Raw genomic sequence first — 23,088 nt, forward strand, 5'->3', positions numbered from 1 at the left:
CGCGAGCGTCTATGAAGTTCTGAGAGATAAGGAAAATAATAACTGCTTTTAAAAAAAGTACTATTTGATCCAAAACTGTTGGTTTGTTTTGTTTTTTTTTCTTTAGGGTATTTTTTGGCCACTTTTAGCTCACTTCCACTTTCGAGTGTAGAACTTTTTTTATTGTTATTATTGTTATTGTTGTTGTTGTTGTTGTTGTTAGTCTTTGTAAAGGCTGTTCCACGCTGCTTGAGATTTTTCTCGGTATGCTACAGCTCTCCTTTCTCATACTTGAGCTGAACATAATAATTTATGAAATCATTTTACCCTTATTATTCAGAAATGGGCTGATGAAACGTGCTCTGTGTGAATGTGGCTGTTTTTACACAGTTATAATCAAGATTACACTAATTGTTTACATTGCCAGAAAATGTATGGATCCATCAAGTGTGTTTTATTTGAAGCTAATTCTTATATATATATATATATATATATATATATATATATATATATATATATATATATATATATATATATATATATATACAAAAACAATGGGAAAAAAAGAGAAAAGTGAACAAAAAATCTAATTGTGAACATGTCAATAAACCCATGATGAAACATTAAGATATAAACATATAAAAAATAATACTAAAATAAATAATCGCAGTTTATTTTTCCCAAGTCAGATTCAAGGGTGCTGATGTTGCAGGAGCGTGTGTCTTTAAGAGGCAGCTCTCTTTCTATTGGATAGTGTAGCTTCTCGCTGAGCTCCAATCATATGCAGGCCTGTACAAAGAGATCCACTCCCTCCCCAGCCCAGTGAATATCACAATGCACAAAGCCAGAGGAGACGGTGATGCGCCTCTCTCAGCGATAAAAATGGATTATAATAAAATTATCAGACGAAATGGAAAAAACACGCTGCTTTTTTGTGGGATTTTACCTTTTACATTTGTGTGCTGATTCGTGTGGATTTTCTACCAAAATGACAAAGAGGAGGGGCTCTGGAAGCTGGAAACGCCATTTATTCTGGTGGTTTTTCTTTCTTCTTTTGTGGAATAACGCAGAAGGGCAGACTCGCTATTCAGTTCCGGAGGAATTGAACGTGGGCTCTGTTGTTGGAAATATTGCGAAAGATTTAGGCTTGAAAATATCCGAGCTTTATGATCGTAAGCTGCGAATAGCCTCCGAATCAGGTAAGCAGTATTTCAGCGTGGATTTGGGGAAAGGCGAGATGGTTGTTAACGAAAGAATCGACAGAGAGAGCCTTTGTGGACAGAATGCGAACTGTTTGCTGCCAGTTCAGGTCATAATCGAGGACCCTCTCCAGCTACATAGAATAGAGGTTGAAATACAGGATATTAATGATAATTACCCTCATTTTCTATCAACTGACCGCTCGTTAAAAATAGCAGAGTCGACCGTCCCTGGGATGCGTTTTCCTTTGGAAAGCGCGCAGGATCCAGATGTTGGAAGCAATTCTTTGAAGTCGTACACGTTGAGTAAGGATGAATGTTTCAGCCTGAAGGTAAAGGATCTCGGGGATGGTCGTAAAATACCGGAGCTGGTCTTGGAGAAAGCCCTCGACCGCGAGAAGAAAGCTGTTCACCAGCTTCTGCTGACTGCACTGGATGGTGGAAATCCAGTTAGATCAGGCACGACTCAGATAAATATTACTGTACTTGATATCAATGACAATAACCCAACGTTTGACAAAGCTATCTATAAAGTTAACATTCCAGAAAATTCCATAAAAGGGACTACAGTCGTAAAAGTCGATGCTACGGATTTGGACGAAGGCCCTAATGGTGAGGTAGAGTATTCATTTGGGGAACACACGGCCGAGGCTGTGCGTTCATTGTTTTACATTGATTCCAAAACTGGTGATTTAATTTTAAATGGGGAATTAGATTTTGAGACCACCTCCACTTATAATATTGAGGTCAGTGCTAAAGATAAGGGCATACCAGAAATGGAGGGCCATTGCACAGTTCAGATAGACGTTTTAGACGTGAATGATAATTCCCCCCAAATTGTGCTCACCTCCAAGCCGAGCCCAGTGCGAGAGGACGCGCCCAGTGGCACCGTGGTGGCGTTAATAAGCGCACGGGATGTTGATTCTGGTGCCAATGGGAAAGTCACTCTGCAGACCCAACCTAATGTCCCTTTCATATTAAAACCGACTTTTTCCAATGACTACTCCTTAGTGACGAACGGGGTTCTGGACAGGGAAATATACCCCGAGTATAAAGTAGAAATCACTGCGTTTGATTCAGGTTCTCCTTCACTGAGTAGCAAAAAGACGATCCCAGTTCAAATACTCGATGTTAACGATAACCCGCCACATTTTACTGATAGGTCGTATAAAGTGTATGTGAAGGAGAATAACAACCCGGGCTCTATAATCTGCTCGGTGTCCGCTTTAGACCTTGATGTAGGAGAAAATGCCAAAATATCATATTCTATAATAGACTCCAAAGCTCAGGATATCCCTGTGTCATCGTACGTATATATAAACTCAGATAATGGCAGCATTTACTCCATGCACTCCTTCGACTATGAGAAAATGAAAGTGTTCCAGATCCAAGTTCAGGCGAAAGATCACGGCTCTCCGTCTCTGAGCAGCAACGCCACAGTTCATGTGTTTATTCTGGACCAGAACGACAATGCCCCCGCGGTCATTTACCCCTCTGCAGTCATGGGCTCCGTCTCTCATCAGAGGATGCCCCGCTCCGCTAAAGCAGGGCACCTCGTTACTAAGGTCACAGCAGTGGACGCTGACTCGGGCCATAACGCCTGGATCTCCTATCGGCTCGCGGAGGCCACGGACGCGTCTCTGTTCAGCGTCAATCTGCACACAGGAGAGGTGAGGACTAAGCGCTCCGTCTCCGAGCAGGATGACTCCTCTCAGAGGCTGCTGATAGAGATAAAGGACAACGGAGAGCCAGTGCAGTCCACCACGGTCACCGTGGATGTGCTGATAGAGGACGGCTTTCATGAGCCCATCTCAGACTATCGGAAGAAAAGCACAGAGATCAGTAAGAAAAGTGGGAAAATCACTCTGTATCTGATCATCTCTCTCGCTTCGGTTTCGTTGCTGTGTTTGATGACGTTCTTCATCTTACTGGTGAAATGTGCTCGAGGCAGTAGAGGCAGCTCGAGCTGCTGTATCAGACGGAGCGAGTCTGGATATAAAAACCCCAACAGAAACCTGCAGATCCAGCTCAACACTGACGGACCCATTAAGTATGTGGAGGTGCTGGGAGGAGACATGATGTCTCAGAGTCAGTCGTTCGGCTCCTATCTCTCTCCAATGTCCGAGTTCAGTGATTTCACCCTCGTTAAGCCCAGCAGCACCACAGACTTCACAGACACGCTGAACGTGCTCGATGCTTCACTTCCTGACAGCACGTGGAAGTTTGAGAGTCAGCAGGTGAGCAGAGATTTGCAGCTTCACTTTTTTTTCGTGACATCTGCCCTCTGGCGCGCGCACACGCGCGTGCTTATTGTGTCTGTGTGTGGGTATGTGTGCGTGTGTGTGTGACGGGGATGGGGATGCGGGGGGGCGTTGGGCTGACAGCTGTTTCTTTTGGCGCACCCATTAAAAAGTTCCTCTTTTGTTCCTGATTGGGGACTGTGTTGGAGAAACTAACTTTTGTCCAATAGAAACGCGCTGCGTTTGGGGTGCAGCAAACCCCCACCTGCTAACTGCCCTCACCAGTATCACTTGGACAAAGAGCAGTCCACAGTGAGTGTAGCCCTTTAGCAGAGCACTGTTTTATTTTTAATGTAGGATACTTTATATAAGCATAGGTTATTTTATTTCACCCCCTTACATGGACTATGTAATCTAAACGTGGATTTATTGTGGTAAACGATCTGGTAATGGACTCCAAAGTGGTGCACGAGAGGACATCTGCTCGGGCTTTGATCTGGATTGTTCTCCAGAGCTTGTGCTTTGAAATCCAAGCTTCAGAACTTCTGTATTCCGTAGCTGAAGAATCCAAACCAGGGACTACCGTCGGCCACATGTGTAAGGATCTGGGTATGGACATTCGGAGCATAGTCCACAGGCAGCTGCGCATTGTTTCGGAATCTAACGTTAAATATTTCGACGTCGACTCCACAAGTGGAGCATTAGTCATCAAGGAGGCGGTCGACAGGGAAAGCATATGCGGCTCGAGTTCGTCATGTCACATTCGGATTCAAATTTTACTCCAAAATCCTCTAGAAATGCATCGCGTCACGGTAGAAGTTGTGGACGTGAACGACAACGCGCCCGTTTTCCAAACTAACGGTACCTCTCTGGAAGTTTCCGAGGCTGCTGCCCCAGGGACGACGTTCCGTTTAGAAAGCGCGTACGACCCGGATGTGGGTGGCAATTCTCTCCGTTCTTACATCCTCAGTCCCAATGATTGCTTTGTTTTAAAGGTAGACATGAAAAGTGACGGTACTAAACTTCCACTGCTGGTCTTAAATAAACCTCTCGACCGAGAAAAGCAGAGCGCATTCCGGTTAATTCTGACCGCAGTCGATGGCGGTAAACCAGAAAAATCTGGCACTACTCTTATTTTTATGAACGTGCTTGACGTCAATGATAACGCTCCCGAGTTTGATAAGTCAGTGAAAAGAGTGAGTCTTTTAGAAAACTCTCCAGTTGGAACACTAGTGGCAGCTCTAAATGCTTCAGATGCTGATCACGGTCTGAATGGAGAAATCTTCTACTCGTTTGATAAATTCACTCCCAGCTATGTTCTTAAGCTTTTCAGTGTGGATCCCATCACAGGGGAGATCACTGTCATAGGCATGGTAGATCATGAGCAAGCGCATGTGTATGATATCACAGTTCAGGCCAGGGACAGAGGAACCCCTGCAATGGAGGGTTCCTGCAACATTAAGGTAGAAATAATCGATGTCAATGACAACACTCCAGTAATTAGCATCAATTCTCTGTCACATGAACTGAGTGAAGATGTAAACCCAGGCACTGTGATCGCCATCCTCAGCATCAGAGATGAGGACGCAGGGAAAAATGGAGAAGTGAATGTGCAGATTCCGTTTGAGCTGCCTTTTAAGATCAGTAACTCCTATGAGGGCCACTATACTTTAATGACCGATGGCCAGCTGGACAGGGAGGCTGTGGCTGAATACACCATCACTGTGATGGCCACAGACTCCGGCTCCCCTCCCCGTTCCTCGCAGGAATCCTTTGTGGTTCGCCTTTCAGATGTTAATGACAACGCGCCAGTCTTTTCACAGCCCTCTTACTCAGTGGACATAGCTGAGAACAATGCTCCAAATGCTCCTCTTCTGTCCGTGTCTGCATTTGACCCGGACGTGGGCGAGAACTCCACTTTGTCTTTCTCCATAGTGGAAAGCGATGTCCACGGCTACCCTGTGTCCTCTTTTGTCTACATAAATCCAGAAAAAGGGCACATTTATACCATGAGGGCACTCGATTATGAGCAGATGAATGTGTTCCAGATTGTGGTACAGGTCCGTGACCAGGGGTCGCCAGCTCGTAGCTCCAATGCAACAGTGCACGTGTTTGTCATAGATCAAAACGATCACTCACCCAGACTTTTATACCCTGTGCTTCCTCCCGAGGGCACATTGCAGTTTCTGGTGCCAAGCAACGCAGGGCCCGGGCATGTGGTCAATCGGATAACATGCATAGATGAAGACAGTGGTCACAACGCCTGGCTGTTCTATAGCTTGGCTGGGCTGGATGCTGCACTGTTCCACATTGGAGCCCACACTGGAGAGCTGCAGACAGCCAGAAAGTTAGCGCAAGATGAGCGTAAGGGTGTATTAAGCCTCATAGTACTAGTGCAAGACAATGGCAAGCCTGCATTCTCCACCACTGTGGCTGTAAACATCACTGTGACTGAGAAAGCCACAGATGCTTCCTCTGAGCGCAGGAGCTCACCATCCAGACAGAATAAAGGCTCATCAGATTTATCGCTCTACCTCATAGTCTCCTTATCCTGCATCATAGCCGTCTCTCTCCTGACTATCTCAGTGGTAGCAGTGCGATGGCTTGGGCACCGTGGTCACCTGGCCTGCCTGATGCACAGGTTGGGCTTTAAGCATGCTCTGCGTCAGCGCCAACACAAGGATTTCCACCTGCAGCTGAACACTGATGGTCCTATTAGATACCTGGAGGTGGTGGGGGGCTCTCAGGACCCTCACAAGCGTACATACTCACCATGCTTCTCCACCATCTCCAGCAGGAGCGACTTTGTGTTTGTTAAGACACCAAATGCTGCCTTGAGCACAAGCCTTTCCAGAAGACTGTTCAGTAGCTCGTTCATAAAGGTGAGGGTTCTATAGATGCACTAGGCTTAAAATATCAGTAATACTCGTTATGATGGTTGACTTAAGCCTACGTGAACACTTATAAAGGCTTACTCTCAGTATCAGGCATTGTCTGTCATAAAGGCTGCTTTTGTCAATGTCAATGTCATGACCCTTTTCTGGGTGAAATACAGCACATTATAACAACTAGCACTGTAACTTAGTGACATAATGCAGATGATGTGATAAAGCTTAAATCTTATAATTGGTAAAATGAAACTCTATGGTCTATATATATATATATATATATATATATATATATATATATTGACCATACAAGTTAACCACAAAGTTGGCAAATACCTTTATGACAAATGACACCTATTGGAATAAGTCAGTGTCAGTTGGCATGAAGGGTGTCATGTAGCCTCATGAACACTGGTGTACAGTAAAGTGTTTCCAACATATCTGAGCTATCGAGCACTAAACTGAAGTGTGACACTAACATGGTAGAAACAGATTGAGTGGAAATGTGACAGGAGCTGTAACAAATTTAGATAGGTAGCTTCACCTGAGATTGCTGATGTGTTTGAGAAAATTGGGCCTCATTTACCAACTGTTCTTGAGAAGCAATGTCTTCCTAAAAGCCCACTTACACAGCTTTTATGAAGATTCTGACATTCTGCTCTTAGGTAAGAACAGAATCTACATACATTCAAGAGCACAAAGGTGCGAACAATTTTGCGGTTTAAGAACACGTCATAAATCTGACGTAAACTTTATCTTAGAACTTTTCCCAAAACAAATTTAGGTAGAAACGTAGGAAGATATTGGTGAATGAGGCCCGTTAGGTTCCAGGAGATGTGGATGTTTTGTCTGTGAGGAGTCCCACCTGAGCTAAAGCATATCCTGGTTTCTCATGATACCAAGCGGGGGTGGGGGGGGATAATTTGTAAAGGGAAACATTTTGTTTGTGATATTACTCCAGACCAACCCAAGCAATCTTTATGATTCAGACTGGGAGCTCTGAGACTATGTGCATTCTGTTTATTCACTCAGAGCCAAACTGTGTTTAGATCATCACCAGATCTGATGACCAAGCAAGGAAAAAAGCGTCATCTATGTACTGCAAGCGAGCGCATTGGATTTTCATGCTTGAATGCATAGCTGTTGCGGGCTTTGAGGAAGCATGCTTTTAGAGGCACTGTTGGCAGACTTGGGCAGTAGGTCGAGTTCAGACTGGGCCGACTGAACTGCACGTGTGGGTGGGAGAGCTGCCAGCAGTTGGAGGGCTGGCCCAGCAACTGTAATCCTGTCTGGAGTTTAGAGGATCAGTACAGTAGGACATTAGAGCCACACGTGCTCCTCTTTGACCGAGGCTCAGTCCAGCACAGTATGGCCGGTAGCTGGGGAAGCAGCAGATGTGGGCCAGGATTTATGAGACGATGAATATTAAAAAAGATTAAGAGTTCACAATGCTAGTTCAGAAACTCTCAGTATGTGCAGGACAGCATTGCTAAATGTTGTCCTGCACATATATATAAGGTGCTATATATAGAGAGAACTTATTTATAACTATATAACTATATATATATATATATATATATATATATATATATATATATATATATATATATATATGTGTATTTTTGGTGCCCTAAAGAACCATGTTTGAAAAACCATCTGTGAGTGTAAAGAACTTTTTTGGTACCAAACATTATGGCATATTATGGCAATTACCAGTAACAGTAGCATGACCCTGATATATACGTGTCATGACAGCATGTGACATCATACGACATTTTCCATCACGTGGTTATGTCAACATTATGCAGCAAGGTTGAAGTAAAGTATTACTTTTAGAACTTTAAAAAAACCCTCACATAATATAAAGGTTCTACACCAATCCAAGGCTCCTTTGTAGAACATTGTGTGGTGGTTCATTAAGGTTCTTCACACTCACACATCTCATTCATAAAAAAAAAAGTTCTCCAGCGAACCATCCCCTGATAGTATTTTAAGGTTCTTCCATGTTATTGTGCAAAGAACCTTTTTCAGCACATTTCTAATTTCTAATGTAGAACATACACTCTCAAAAGGAAGTGTAGGATGCGGCTTTGCCTGAAGCTGTTCCCATGTTCATGATGTGCGGCACTGACTAACTCTTATGTTGTTCAGAGTGAGCTGGTGTGCATTCCTGTTGTGTAGATGCATTCATGTGTGGCAGCGACATGATGGCTTTTTCAATTATTCACACACTCAATTCCCCTGCCTACCACATATCTGCTTCTATATCACACTCAGCGTCTTGCTGCATTCCTCAAAAACCCTCTCAATCCTTCCCCTGCTTTTTTTCCTACCAGTTTCAGATCAGCAGTTTACTCTATAATGACCTTACAAACAGCACTTCCTGGTCTGGAATCTCTGGCCTTTATGTCATCACAGAAGAGCACTCATTCCAGGACTGGGCGCCAGAATTTTTGAACCTCAAAACATAATCTGACCACAATCTTTCTCTTCTTTCCACAGCAAAAGCCACCTAACAATGACTGGCGCTTACCCCCAAACCAGAGACCCGGACCAAGTGGGTAAGTGAATTAGCTTCTATTAGCATGCATGATAACGTTTTTGAGATTACCACTGGAATTGAGTGTCTGTATTCTCAGTTAATGTTTTATGTAATCAGACAGTTTGAAGAGTGATCAGAGAACACAGAGTCAAACTTTGTTTTCCACTGGGCAGCTAATCTTGGGGTTGGGGTTGGGACTTGGTGGTTGGGGGTAGATATAGTTCAGTTGGGCAAAACTGAGTATGACATCATTATACCTAGCAAGCCACTTGCAATAGCTTGCTGATCAGTGGTGGAATGCACAGGATTCTTTGCAAAAAAATGCTAATTTTCTGGAAACATATTAAACTTAGTACAGGACTATTGAGAATTCAAAAAGGTTCAATAGTGGACTTAGTCCTGAGACAGAAGAATTTGGCAAAAAATTCTATTTAAACAATTTTCCCACCTACTCTGGATGTAGTTGATCAGCTGTGACATGTTTAGTGTCTAAATGTTGTATCTTTAGCTTAACGTCGGAGCTACAAGCCTAATGTTGCTAACAAACAGTAGAAATCAATAGTCACCCAAAACGTTTTTCACACTCACACCACATCCAGGTCTTCATTAAGGTGGCACAGAATTGTCGATGTGGCTTACACTGCAAAAAATTGTATCTTGTCAAGTATATCTTAAATATACTTAATAAATCTAATATTTCTCCTGTTGAGATTGTTGTAAGCTTAATTTAAGATTATTTACCTCATTTCTAGACATTTTTTACTTGTTTTCAGTAATTTTATTAGGTAAAATTATCTCACTAGATTGGCAGACAAATTTGCTTTAAGAAATGTGCTTGAAACCTCCCAAATTATCTGCCAGTGCAGTGAGAAAAAATTACCTAATAAAGTTACCTAAACAAATAAAGCATGTCTAAAAATCAGCTAGATAAAAAAGAAGTGCATAAACATCTCAAAATGTGAGATATTAGATATATCGACTAGATTTAAAGTCATTTCACTTGACAAGAAATCATTTTTTGCAGTGTAGGACACAGAATGACTAACTATGAACAATAAAAATAAATAAAACATCACTGTATGTCTGAATGTTGGGGTCATTTTTGGAAAGCTGCAGAAAAGTTTGGGTGACTATTGACCTCTAGTCTTTGTTAGCAATGTTACTGTGGTAGCTCCACAAGCAAAATCTGGATACCAAACATGTCTTGGCTAATCGACTACATCCGGAGTAACTGGAAAGTTGTATAAATTAGATTTTTTTTTTGCCAAGCAAAACCTTTAGTTATAGAGAACACAGACGTCAGTCTCGTCCTGATTGGCCTGTGGGTGAGTGAGTGACAGCCCCATGCTCCTATCCCTGTGTTCCAGCCAGCACAGGTTCCACACCCTGCAGCAGAGATGGACTCCCTACGAGAAGTCCAGGTAGAGTGGAGTAAGAGGAGGAGAGTAGTGTGTTTTGCAGCTTGGCTTCATGTGGGGAGCCCTGTAGTGGGAATTTTCTTTCTGTCAAGGTCCTCTAGAGCTACTCAATGTGTCTTCCAGCTCCACTACACACTGTCCAATCGTCCTCTCAATGTGGGTCGATGTCAATTGAAGGTATAAAGAGCTTCAATAGCTCAGACCTAAGGCTTTTGGACCTGTGTATATTGCTGAAGACTGTGTGTTGCATCTTGCTCTGTAGGTCACTGTGTGTAGCCTTGCCTAGTAAAGTGCCATTTATTTGTCTCTTCGAAATGGGTTTGCATCAGCTTTTGTAGGACTGATTGTGTTAGTCCGTCTTCATAGAGTAGAGAATGTTTCTGTTGTCCTGTTCTTGGTTTTAATTTTCTGTGTTTGTGTGAATAAATACATGGCAGTGAAGACAAATGATCAAGTTCGTTCTAACGTACTTCTTTGCTGGGGATACACAGTGTAAACAAATGATAATAATCGTTGAGTTTGAACTAGTTTTGCAAAGCTATCCATTGTGTTAGAGAAAAAAAAGGCACAAAACAGGCCTAAAAATCGAATCGCAATGCTAGTTGGATGCTCCAAACATCGGACAAGCAGACAATGTGTCATTGTAAGTAGCATCATGGCTGTGATTTGCAGGCTTGAGCTGAGAGTAAGTTTTATTCACAGCCATGATGTTATTCACAACAACACACAATGAGTTTCTATTGCTTTTATACAACATTTTTGCAAAGTAAAGCAAAAAATAAAGCAGCAAAGCTCCAAACATTACTTGAAATAAATGCTTTCAACGGCAGCTTTTTCTTCCACCAATAAAGTAGCTCTACCACATGTGACGTGTTGCTATGCAACAAAAAAACATCTTATATTCTTATCATGAAACAAACATAGCTAGCATACAAACTAACATATCTCATTTTTATCAGTGTTTAGCTAATGGACACCCAAAGTCTCTCCAAAACATGAGTGGATGTAAGCAGCTTAGCCCAAAGTGACCATTGTTGTTACTTAGCAACCATTGTCAGTACAGCCTCTCTTGGTCAACTGCATCAGATAACGTCACGGCCTCAGGGTTTGGTCCTTGCATCAGGCCGAGAATCCACGGCTTGTCAGCTGATACTGTAGCTTGAATGACTATAATATTTACCAAACTGAAATTTGGATGAAACAAAAAAACAATGTTTGAATTTTCCTGGGCCCAGAGAAGCTGCTGTGTGCTTTTGTGTAAGCGCCATAAGATTATGTACATACAGTTGTATGTGAAAATTTGAACACCCCTGGTCAAATTCCATGTTTTGTGGATTTTATAAGTGAAAATAAGTTAGAACCTGTACAGAGAACACACTTAAATAGGGCATTAAATGTGGTATTTTTCTGTTTCGGTATGTTAAATTCAGCAGTGACTGTGCATTAAAATGTGCATAATTTTGTTCTCTACAGAAGAGGTGTTTACTTATTTGCACTTAAATCAACAAAATATGTAATTTGACCAGGCACACCCAAATTTTTGCATATGACTTTTATATCATTGTTTTGTTTTTACTATTTTGCACAATAAAACATTTTAAAGGTGTTAAATATGGTTCTTGTTACAAGTGAAAAGGCTACTGTTGACCTACATAAATAGATTTAGGCATGTGAAATTATTTTATTTTAAATAAATGATAACATTATTCCATGATATATAACAAAACTGTGAATGATTTTAATTATACCCTGATAACGTTTTTGGCCATACCACCCAATACTAATAGAATGCTTTTAACCAGTCAGAATTAATGGTCATAATTAACCTGCATAACAGACTATTAACCCATCTTAAGACTCACATCAATTTAGAAAATGCAAGTGCACCAAAAATCGGCCTGCAGTTCAGCTACACTATATGCATGCTGGTTGAAGCAGACTAGCCTCACCCTAAACAGAGTCCAGAACGGAGGCCAGACACTCCATCAGCAAGACCAGAAAATCAATATGTGTGTTTCTGTGTGCGCGTGCTGACCTGTTTGCCTGTCTGATTATATTCCGGTCACCTCCGCTCAGTTCCACTACAGCCTCCATTTTCTGCTGTGTGCTGCTGCTGATTCTCAAACAAAATGGCTGTCTCAGCTCATGAGCCTGGTGTGTTTTATGCTGACAGATTTGGTGACAGGCGTACACGTGTTTGTGTGTGTGTGTGTGTGTGTGTGTGTGTGTGTGTGTGTGTGCATATGTGGGGTGGTGTGTGAGACACTAACCGCACCTGTGTGTCATGCAGAGCGGGACCTCGTCCTGAAGAGGCTGGTGCAGGTGCAGTAGGCGGGACGGGACCGTGGCCCAACCCCCCCACAGAAGCCGAACAGCTCCAGGCTCTGATGGCTGCTGCTAATGGTGAATTTAATCTTTCCTCTCGCTGTCAAATTCCTGCATCCTTGATCTCTGTCTCTCTCATCGTCCTTTCCAAGGGGTAAATTTGGATTTAGAAGAGAATAGAAGCTTGACTTTGTGAAGCTTGTCATTGATGGCAACAATATGGGAAGAGCATTGTTCGATGTGTGTCATTATGTAGAGCTCTCAGCATTGTTCACATGCAAATGTAATATATATATATATATATATATAGAGAGAGAGAGAGAGAGAGAGTGTATATAACAACAGTCTGGTGGCAAAACAGTAAACATCATAATTACAAAAGTTTGCTGACATGTTTTATTTAGCTACTTCAGTGGTGGCAGTTAATCTTGCTATGGCAACTACACACTTAACAACAAGGGTTCTATATAGCACCAAAAAACAGCTAACAATAGCATAATCCGTTTTGGCGCTAGATACATTTATAAACAAATTCTTTAAAGAGCCATATATACATGATTCCCCTCATCATAAAGAACCATTTCACCCTGAAAAGGAATCATTTATGCATTTAAACTCAGATTCAGATTCATTGAGTTGGGCTTGGTTCTACATATATCACCACTGCCCTTACTAAAGAACCCTTGAAAGGCCATTTTTAAAGGCTGCCAGATACCTATGAAATAAAATGCTATTGAAGTACTTCAGTTGTAACGTCAAAGCAGAAAAAAGTGGCAATAAAAGATGAGTCTTCAAAGGTTCTTTAGTATTGTGGTATATGGTCCTATGCAGTACAAAAAAGCGTTCTGCTATTGTTACATGCAACAACAGCAGAACTTTTTTGGTGCCTAATAGAAACATTTACAAAAAGAAACTCTACAGTACCATATGCAACACATTTTCCACCAGTCTGAAGAACCATCTCACAATACAAAGGACCGTTTATATATGAAATGGTACTGTATAGAACTCATGGTTCTAAATAGAAGAACCTTAAAGAACCATATTGAGGCATTATGAACTAATTTATGTAGCTATGCAACAAGATGAAAATCATCAGATCTTGAGGAAGCGGATGTGAAAATTCACAAAATCACATAAGCGTAAAAAAAAATAACCACTTTTCAAAAATGAGGCTTTCAGTTTCAATGTTCAACAGCTTTGTCAGCCATTTTAGCACCTTCTGCAGCTCTATTCATCACTCTGAACACATCTAACATTTCAAACACTTACTGTATGGTAGCATTCATAAGGTTACATGACACCTACATAAGCTCATCATGAAAACTACATTAACATACATAAAGGCTTTTTTCAATAGATGTCATCTGTCATAAAGGCTCCTGTTGATGGGGTTGTCAACAGTTTTTGTGTGAAATGACATAGTACATTATAACAACAGACTTTGTAGCTTAGTGCTTATCACAGTGACAGTATACTGAAGATATGACATAACACGAATCTGATAATTAGTAAAATGAAACTTTCTTTTTCTGAGCTACAACCCCAGAAAGTGACTGACACAGCCTAAATGATCACCCTCATCACACAAATGAAACTTGTTGGAATAAATGTTTATAAACGTGGGTCAAACATTTCATGAATGACTTACACAGATCAGGCATAACATTATGACCACCTCCTTGTTTCTACGCTCATTGTCCATTTTATCAGCTCCACTTACTATATAGGTGCACTTTGTAGTTCTACAATTACAGACTGTAGTCCATCTGTTTCTCTGCGTACTTTGTTAGCCCCCTTTTACCCCTGTTCTTCAGTGGTCAGGACCCCCATGGTGTTGTGCTGGTCTGAGTGGATCAGACACAGCAGTGCTGCTGGAGTTTTTAAACACCTCAGTGTCACTGCTGGACTGAGAATAGTCCACCAACCAAAAATATCCAGCCAACAGCGTCCTGTGGGCAGCGTCCTGTGACCACTGATGAAGGACTAGTGGATGATAAGCTCACACTGTACAGCAGCAGATGAGCTATCGTCTCTGACGTTACATCTACAAGGTGGACTCACAAGGTAGGAGTGTCTAATAGAGTGGACAGTGAGTGGACACAGTGTTTAAAAACTCCAGCAGAACTGCTGTGTCTGATCCACTCAGACCAGCGCAACACACACTAACCCACCACCACCACGTCAGTGTTACTGCAGTGCTGAGAATGATCCACCACCCAAACAGTATCTGCTCTGTGAGGGTCCATGAGGGTCCTGACCACTGAAGAACAGGGTAAAAGGGGACTAACAAAGTATGCAGAGAAACAGATGGACTACAGTCTGTAACTGTAGAACTACAAAGTGCACCTATATAGTAAGAGGAGCTGATAAAATGGACAATGAGCGTAGAAACAAGGAGGTGGTCATAATGTTATGCCTGATGGGTGTATATTACTGAAAACGCTGATCCAAACATTTGAATGGTAACTCCAGTTGTTTGCCTCAATCTCTATGTGAGTGAAATCAATGGATGGTGTACAAACCCCCTCTCCCTCTGCAGTGAGTGACATCACACCTCAAGGTCAAACTCTCAAGGCAAGATTGCCTGTCACTATATGGACTAAGGAATAAGAGAACAGAGGAGGTAAAATGAAACAGGGGGGATAGAAGGACAGAGAGAGAGAGAGAGAGAGAGAGAGAGAGAGAGAGAGAGAGATGCTTCCAGTGAGCACAATGCAGCACAGCACCCATTGACTCTTAATAGACTAATGGAGCGGTAAAGGACAGAAGAGTCTTTCTTCCTCAGTAACACAGCTGCAGACTGCCTGCAAATGCGGCACTGGCTTATCACCACTTTTCCCCTTCTAACACTGTGTGTGTGGTGAATTAGTCCTAAGGACCAGCTATTCACTGATGCACATTATGAATTAGCTCTTTTCACCATTTATTTAGTACTTATAGCAGCACATAAAGCCACCAAAGAATCACTACGGTCAATAAATAACGAAAGAAATTCATAAAGGTCGGCTTTGTCAATGAGCCACAAACCCCTGTCTGTAACACATGAATTTGACGAGAGCTGTGAACATTACTGGGGTGTTGTTTGGGGGTATTCCTCTTTGAGCACTGTTAAACCTACGACATCGTCCAAGCAGTGTGTGCTCATGCACATGTGTGTGTGTTACAGAATACATAATGCATGGGGGAGGGAGAGGCAAAAGCGGGTCACAGAAAGAGCTGCAGTGCAGAGCTTTAGTTACTGTGAGCTGCACTACCATTCTAATAAACTGGATAATACAAAGCCAACTTGGTTGCAGATAAATATATAAATGATTGAAATATGCTAGACCTGTACAGCTTTACAGGTTTCAAATAGTTGAAAAATAAAAGTGGATTCCAATTTTTTTTTAATGTCTGCTTAATTCAGTTATTAAGGCACAGAGAGTCAATCAGACTGCTTTTATGCGAAATTCTGCATTCCAAGAAAAATGTTGAGTCTGAATCGTTTACAAACATAACAAGGACCAAAATTTTAGTGAGGTCCATGTTGCAGAAATGTGAGCTGCTTTGGAAAAAGCACAGGGCCAAATATGTGTACTACCCCAAATCCTAGTTCCTGATCTACTGATTTTTTTAGCACTTCATTACTTCCTCTTTTACTCATATATAAAGGTTATGTGCCTATCATGTTCCTATTTCAGCATTACATATTGAAGCCAATACACAGTTTCACTGGTTTTGATTGAGTTAGTTTTCTTTATAATTACCAATAATAGACTGTTTAATAAACTTTTTGGTGACACTTTATTTTGATTTTTAGATGAAACAAACACTCAACGGACTCTCAGTAACATGTCAAAAACATCTGAGGGTTGGGATTAGGTTTGGGGTCGAGGTTCAATTTAGGATTAGGATTAGGGCCAGGGTTAGGGTTAGGATTTGGGTAAGGTTGGTTAGGTTAACATATTAACACATCTACTTAATGTAAGTAATGTATCAACAGAACATCTACAAGATATTTACTTCAGTGTATTCAGGTGCTTCACTACTGATACTTCACTAATATGCTGTTGATGTGTTACTGATAATCTGTTAACAGTTTATTAATCATCTACAAAGGACCACTCAAAATAAAGTGTTTTTTTTTTATTGTCCATGCAAGTCAAGGTGCCTTATATTTAAACAGTAGCATTATACAAGGCTCTTATTATGATAGCAGTGGCATTCCCACCTGAACAGGTGAAGTTATCCTCTTTGACAGCTTAACAAGAAGTCAAAGTTGCTCTTGGTAGCATAGAATCTTGCTGCCTTGAGGTCAATGGAGAATCAGCCTTCTCACTGCTGACTGGATAGTCTGGGAATGCAATCGATAACGCATTTTTTACTTATTAGGCTAAACATTTTGCAGATGTTGCTGTTTCCACATTGAATTGTATAATTGGAGATTGTGGTAAAAACCCAAACCTTTCCACAACTATCCTCATAGCAAGTTATGGCCCTGATTGTGATAGAAACCAGAGGTCATTTCACAGAAACATGACTGTTCAATCTTATCTGTTAAGTCACCATGACAACTTCAGGATCAAAGTTTAGGATCAAATTTAGGACAATAGTGATCAGTGGTGTCCTAACTTCTTTTTTAAGCTTCTGTCACTACTATTAGACATTATATTACACCCATAGACATTCTACTGAAAAGAAAATGTCATCATTATTAGGCAACTATGACTGGCAGACATAACTATTGATTATCAACCTTGAGTGAGTAGTTTAGGATTTCCTAACTTGAGATAAGATGCTGTAAGACACAACACCATCGCTAAATTAAGATGAGAAGACTGACCTTTCTTTACATCTTGTGTATAAAGCAAAAATAATGACCTGGAAAGTGATTCCAAGCTATTAAATGGTAGCATATGTTTTCTGCATTAAGTTGCATATGCTATAACTTCTCCTTCTCTTCCTTCTTCCTATCTTCCTCCTTTTTCTTTCTACCTCCCACCTCCCCCCGCTCTCACTCTATCCCACCCTCTCCCCCATGTCCTTCACTCTCCCCTCAGAAGTGAGTGAAGCCACAGCGACTTTGGGTCCTCGCTACAATGCGCAGTACGTTCCCGACTACCGCCAGAACGTCTACATCCCAGGCAGCACCGCTACGCTAACGGCTAACCCCCAGCAGCAGATGCCCCAGCAGGCTCTGCCTCCACCCCAAGCTCTGCCTCCAGCAGAGGCCCCAAAGGCCGCCCCAACTCCGGCCAGCAAGAAAAAGGCCACGAAGAAGGACAAGAAGTAAGGCAGAGTGAAGCGTTAGCATAGCTGTGGAGAATTATCATAGCTGTGGGGATCTGAGCGTTTCTCCTCTGCACTTGTTAGCTTTTCCCTCGCTAGAATGTTTAAACCCCTTAAACTCTGGGCTTGTTGTTCATTTATTTCCATTATCCAGGATCTACTATGGAGTATTCAGTAACTACTATGACACTACTATGTAGTTACGAGGGGAATGGAAGTCTTAGAGTTTAAGGGGATAATAATCAGAGTATCCTTTTGTTGTGAGATGACACATTTAAACTGTATGTTAACCTCCATTTTTGTTTTGTTTCATATTATTTTGATGCAATCAAATCACCAGTTTCTTTTTGTTTTCTGGTATTTTTTGTACTTTACTGTGGAAATGGAAACATCAAGAGGGACTAAATAGGGCGAGATCTGTTCAGATTCCAAAAGCGACCCCTTAGGTGGGGAAATCTGTCCTGTAAGATAGCATAACTGAAGAAAAAAAAATGCTGATCCTTTGTCATGTTAAGGCTTTTTTGTGTTCATTTTAATGCGAAGTAGATCCTTCTTGCGGTAACAAGAATGAAGTATGTCGGTATTAGGTTTCTAAAGAGGATGTGCCATAGCCCCCAGAGGTCCTGATTTGTTTTTGCATGATCCACTTCGACATGAATAAGAGTATTGAAAATGAACTATGCAGTGCAGGTAAGATATTAAAGCGAAAGTTGCAGTAAAACATATTGAAAATAAGAAAATGCATTTTCCATGCAAAAACACCAGCAACTGAAAAGTTGGGCTGTTGATATTGTAGGAAAAAGGAATAAGATTGGATTCGGTGTCATTACATTTGTGAGCATCATTAAGGCAACGTTAGGTTAATGATATGTAAACAGCTATCGTCAATGGCTGAATCCAGTGGTTGAATTCTGTTATAGCTGTAAATCAATCCTGTGGACTTGCATTAGATGAAGTATGCCACATTTTCTAAACCTTGGATAGGGTGGCAGTTACTCAAGCTTTTGGTCTATGAGTTATGCCATATTGGTTGAGTGAATGGGGGCTTGGGTACCCAGAGTGAGAGTTACGTTGAAGTGCTTAAAGGGGAAGGTGTCTGGGTTGGTGGGATTGTTCTTGACATGTTTGGGGTTGATTAGAAGCTAGGAAGGTATAGGTAGATCCACTGGATGCTCAGTTGGATTGAAAGAAGCGTGGATGAACAATGCAACATGTAACGCATTGATGATGTTCTAAAGTGGCTCTCAAGCGAATGAAGATACTTTCCAGTTGACCTATCCATGCTCCACCCAAAAATCCATTCCTTCATAGCAAAGGTTGGGAAGTTGGACAAGATTTACAGGCCACTGGCAAAAATCCCATTCAGGGGTTCCTAAGTGGCGCAACTGCCTAAGTGTTGGCCCCATCTCTGGGAGACTGCATGGTCCATCCATGGCCAGGAGTCCAAGACAGCATTATTTCTGGGTGGGAATCACTCAAAGCAATGCTAGGCAACATGGGCATCTTTTAGCATTAGCAATAGTTTGAAAAGATGCCACATCTTGGAGGAAGCATGTGCTGCTCTTCACCCTCTCAGCTTGGTAGCATCATGTGATAGGAGGAGACCTAGCTAGCTGATGGGAATTGGCCGCGACCAAATTGGGGACATATCAAAGAAAATGAACCCAATTAAGAATAATTGCAGTGTTTAGATTCGCTACATAATGGGAGTTTCCAGTTTAATATGCTACGCTATCAAGCTGGACTATGTTGTCGTGTTTGAAACTGGGCTACATCTGATCTATAACAACATTATATATCTTTCATATGTATATTTTGACAAACACTGAGCTTTGCGCAACGGTGGCTACGACAGAACGCAGTTGTGGGCGGAGCATGCATGGATCAACTGGGAAGAACACCAGGAAAACTCACTTTAGGCCACTCCATGCTTGGCCATTCCTCTTCTACTCTGCACAACCCTAAACGCACCAACCCTTCATCACAATGTAAATAAGATATGTAACCTGTCTGTATAAACTAGAGCCACAAAGATCAGGCTAACACAGGAATGTTTCAGTATTTTTTAGAAAAAAGAAAAACTAAAAAAATAAAAGAAAGAAGAGAAAAACTGATCAAGTTGTAGTGCTATAGATACAAAAGCTTCAAGCTCACTGACTAACCCAACTGTAAATACAACCTGCAGTCTCTGCAAGACACGCAATCGTAGCTTAGGGCTTGTGAAAATTTGTGCATATTTTTGTGTTTTTCCTTCTCTTTCGCTTTATTTCTTCAATCATCTGAACTTTGAAAACTAAAAAAAAAAAGGAAAAAAATACCTATGGTTTTTAGCGTGCTACCCCATCCCATCTCTCTAGAGTCTTCTGTGTTTGTAATTACAGCCAACTCTTAATGCTACCGGAATGCCATTCCTGTCTGTTTAACTATGAATCTATCTATATATATCTAAATGTCTGTCTGCTGCTTGAATACCTTTCTGTATTCGACCGTGATAACCTTCTTTTAAAAATGCTTAGCGCTTCATGTTTTGCTTTTATTTTATAATGCAGATATTTATATGGCTGTTTATTTGTTTATGTTCTTGTTTATTAATGGAACACTTACATTTCAAATAAAAGTTTGTCAGAACTCACAACCATGTCTGGCATTGAGTATATTTTCTCATCATAAACTGAAGACAAGTTGTTACTTAACATAGTATTGTTAGATCAGTGGATACTGATATTAACTGTTTGAATATACAGAACATATGACTACTATGGGTATTTTTCCATAGTACCAGAAAACAAGGATCTGTGCTTTTTCCAGTGGTCATTGGTCCAGTACCAAAAGTTTCAGGTTTATAGATACAAGATTAGTACCAGCAGGACCTTATGATGCACTTTATGATGTCTTTGGTAACAACTGCAACAAAGATTTAGCAATTTAGCAATTGAATTTCTCTTCTAGGTGAAGATAAATGAACCAAGCACTATTATTCCACCAATAAGTGCACCAGAATGTAACCTAAAATAAACTAATGTTAAGCTAAGGTAACTAGTAAGCATAGTAAGTATAGCTAATGCTTCATTTCACACTCTTAAGAGAAAAACTGAAGCCTTGCTTGATTTCATGCAAATTGGAGATATTTGTACAAGCAAGTTAGCTAAGTAGCCAAATTGGATGCTTTGAAGTGGCTTAAAATGACCAAAAAGACCATAAAAATGACCATAAATTGTTGATCATGGTTACTATAATGGTTGTTACACAAGCGGGTAGAAAATGAACCACAACTGGAACTATGAATTCCATTGGATGGTTTTGGGTTAGTTCTTGTTTTTGATTGTGTAGTGGGAAAACGCCCAATGTGTTGTTATCACTAGCTTATAGCAGGTCATATTACAATACTCTTATAATGAAATAATCCCAGTTTGTGTTGGTGCACACAGAGTAGGTGATCAAGTATAATCCCCAAAAAGAGAATTTATTTATTTATTTATTGTCTGTCTGTCTGTCACTTGTTACACTACTTACTAAGCATATTATTTGCTAAATTAAGAAACTTCTACATGCCTGCTTTGCTCTGTAGAAGAACGCAATGGCAGAGTAATACTTTCCATAGCTTTCAGAGCTTTCAGGGAGATGACCCACTTTGTCAGTCATATTAAAGCAGCTCCGAAACACCAAGAAGGGAAAACATCAGCTTCAGAATAAAAAGCTCTATTGAGATTTATGAAGTAGGACATTCACTTACGAAGTCTACTATATCTTCAGATACCAAAGGCTTTACAGATATAATATGTGATGTAGTGTAGTGGGTAACACTGCTGCAGACTAGGGTTTGATTCTACACCAATCAGAATGCTTGGGCCACACCCCTAGCACTTGCCTACATCTGTATCATGATGACGACACTTTACTGAAGAGCTGCTTTCATAAGGCTACAACTAAACAAGCTTTTGATGACACCTGACCTAAATCTATATTGACTCTAATAAAGGCATATTCCAAGCTGTCATAACATTTGCTGAGGTCAAATGGCAACTTAGAGCCAATCCCATTTCTTATTTTTTTACCCCTACCTTTGTTTTTGAGTGTTACTTTGCCCCTTGAAACTAAGTTACGAAGTGAAGTGGTTGAAATCTTCCCTATGAAATGGGACCCTCAAATAAAAAGAGTATTACTTCATTAACAGCTACTAGCGCTGCTCTGTAGGCGACCCTGCCAGTCTGCAGTGACAGCAGAGGAGGGTAAAGTTCAGCTCCTCACTGCTGGGCTTTAGTTAGTTTAGTTGTGAATGTAACTTGGCTAATTTAGCTAGCTAGCTACCAAGACAACAGCATGCTACTAGTGATGTTGTAAGTTTGTTATGAAGAAAAGTACCATAATACATTGAAATGATATTAAACTAAGATAAAACAATGGTTATTATAATTTTTAATTAAGAAAATTTTCATATTTGTTGCCTTCTTTGGTCGTTTGTGCAGCCATCTTGCCATTTTTTTTTCTCATAACACTCTGTTTGGAGTGCCTCTGGAAAACCTCCATTTGGAGGGCCATGTAGCCCTAATATTTCTCCCTTCCCCTCTATCTCAACAAAAATCAGGACACCCTACCCCCGGTGCGAATGCGCAGAATGGAGGGATAAGGGCTAAATGGTGAGGGCGAGAGGTGAAACAGGATTGGGCCTTACCCTTGTTGGAGTAACACCATAATAAAAGTTCATGTAGATTCATGTTAGTTGTCATGAAAGCCTTATGTAGGTGTAATGCAGCAGAGTTTGATTCATAGCCTACTTTGTCATTCATCTGAACAGTATCTATAAAATAAACCTGACTCATAGTGAGTTATGTCCTTGAAAGTGTTCTATAGGTCAATGGTTCTCAAACCAGTCCTGAGGGCCTCCCAGATGGTCCATACTTTTGCTCTTTCCTTACACATTGGGAGTTAATATAGAGCAAAACTGTGAACTGTCAGTGGATGGGGGTGGGGGTGGGTTCTGAGGACCAGTGTGAGAACCGCTGCTATAGGTCATAAATGATAAACATGAGATTTACATCAAACACAGTTTTACTGACAATCAGCCAATCCTTCTTTGATCCACCATTGTCTGCTTCTGAGATGCTTACAGTCTTTTGTCTAACGAATGGCTGAAAACCAGGATATTTTCTGTTCTCACTCAGTGCCAGAGAATCATTCCCAGGAGCAGCAGCCCCAGTCCTGCTGATATACACACTGACTCATGTG

General features: G+C 41.0%; 1 protein-coding gene across 32 annotated transcripts in view; it reads left to right on the forward strand.

The window, feature by feature from the left end:
• The window catches only part of LOC118824489 (protocadherin gamma-C5-like), a 216,995-nt gene extending 196,498 nt beyond the window's left edge, over positions 1 to 20,497 (forward strand). For 13 of the 32 annotated variants that reach the window (XM_036594699.1, XM_036594706.1, XM_036594700.1 and 10 more), the window contains exons 2-5: positions 8,809 to 8,867; positions 10,216 to 10,269; positions 12,557 to 12,669; positions 17,634 to 20,497. In XM_036594699.1, coding sequence (XP_036450592.1) covers positions 8,809 to 8,867; positions 10,216 to 10,269; positions 12,557 to 12,669; positions 17,634 to 17,866 — 459 coding nt within the window. In that variant the 3' untranslated portion in view covers positions 17,867 to 20,497. The other 19 variants (XM_036594711.1, XM_036594710.1, XM_036594709.1 and 16 more) reach the window with 7 other exon arrangements.
• Positions 20,498 to 23,088: the final 2,591 nt, after the last annotated feature.

This window comes from Colossoma macropomum, unplaced genomic scaffold (genome assembly GCF_904425465.1).
Source record: "Colossoma macropomum unplaced genomic scaffold, Colossoma_macropomum, whole genome shotgun sequence".
In the NCBI taxonomy this organism is placed as follows: Eukaryota; Metazoa; Chordata; class Actinopteri; order Characiformes; family Serrasalmidae; genus Colossoma; species Colossoma macropomum.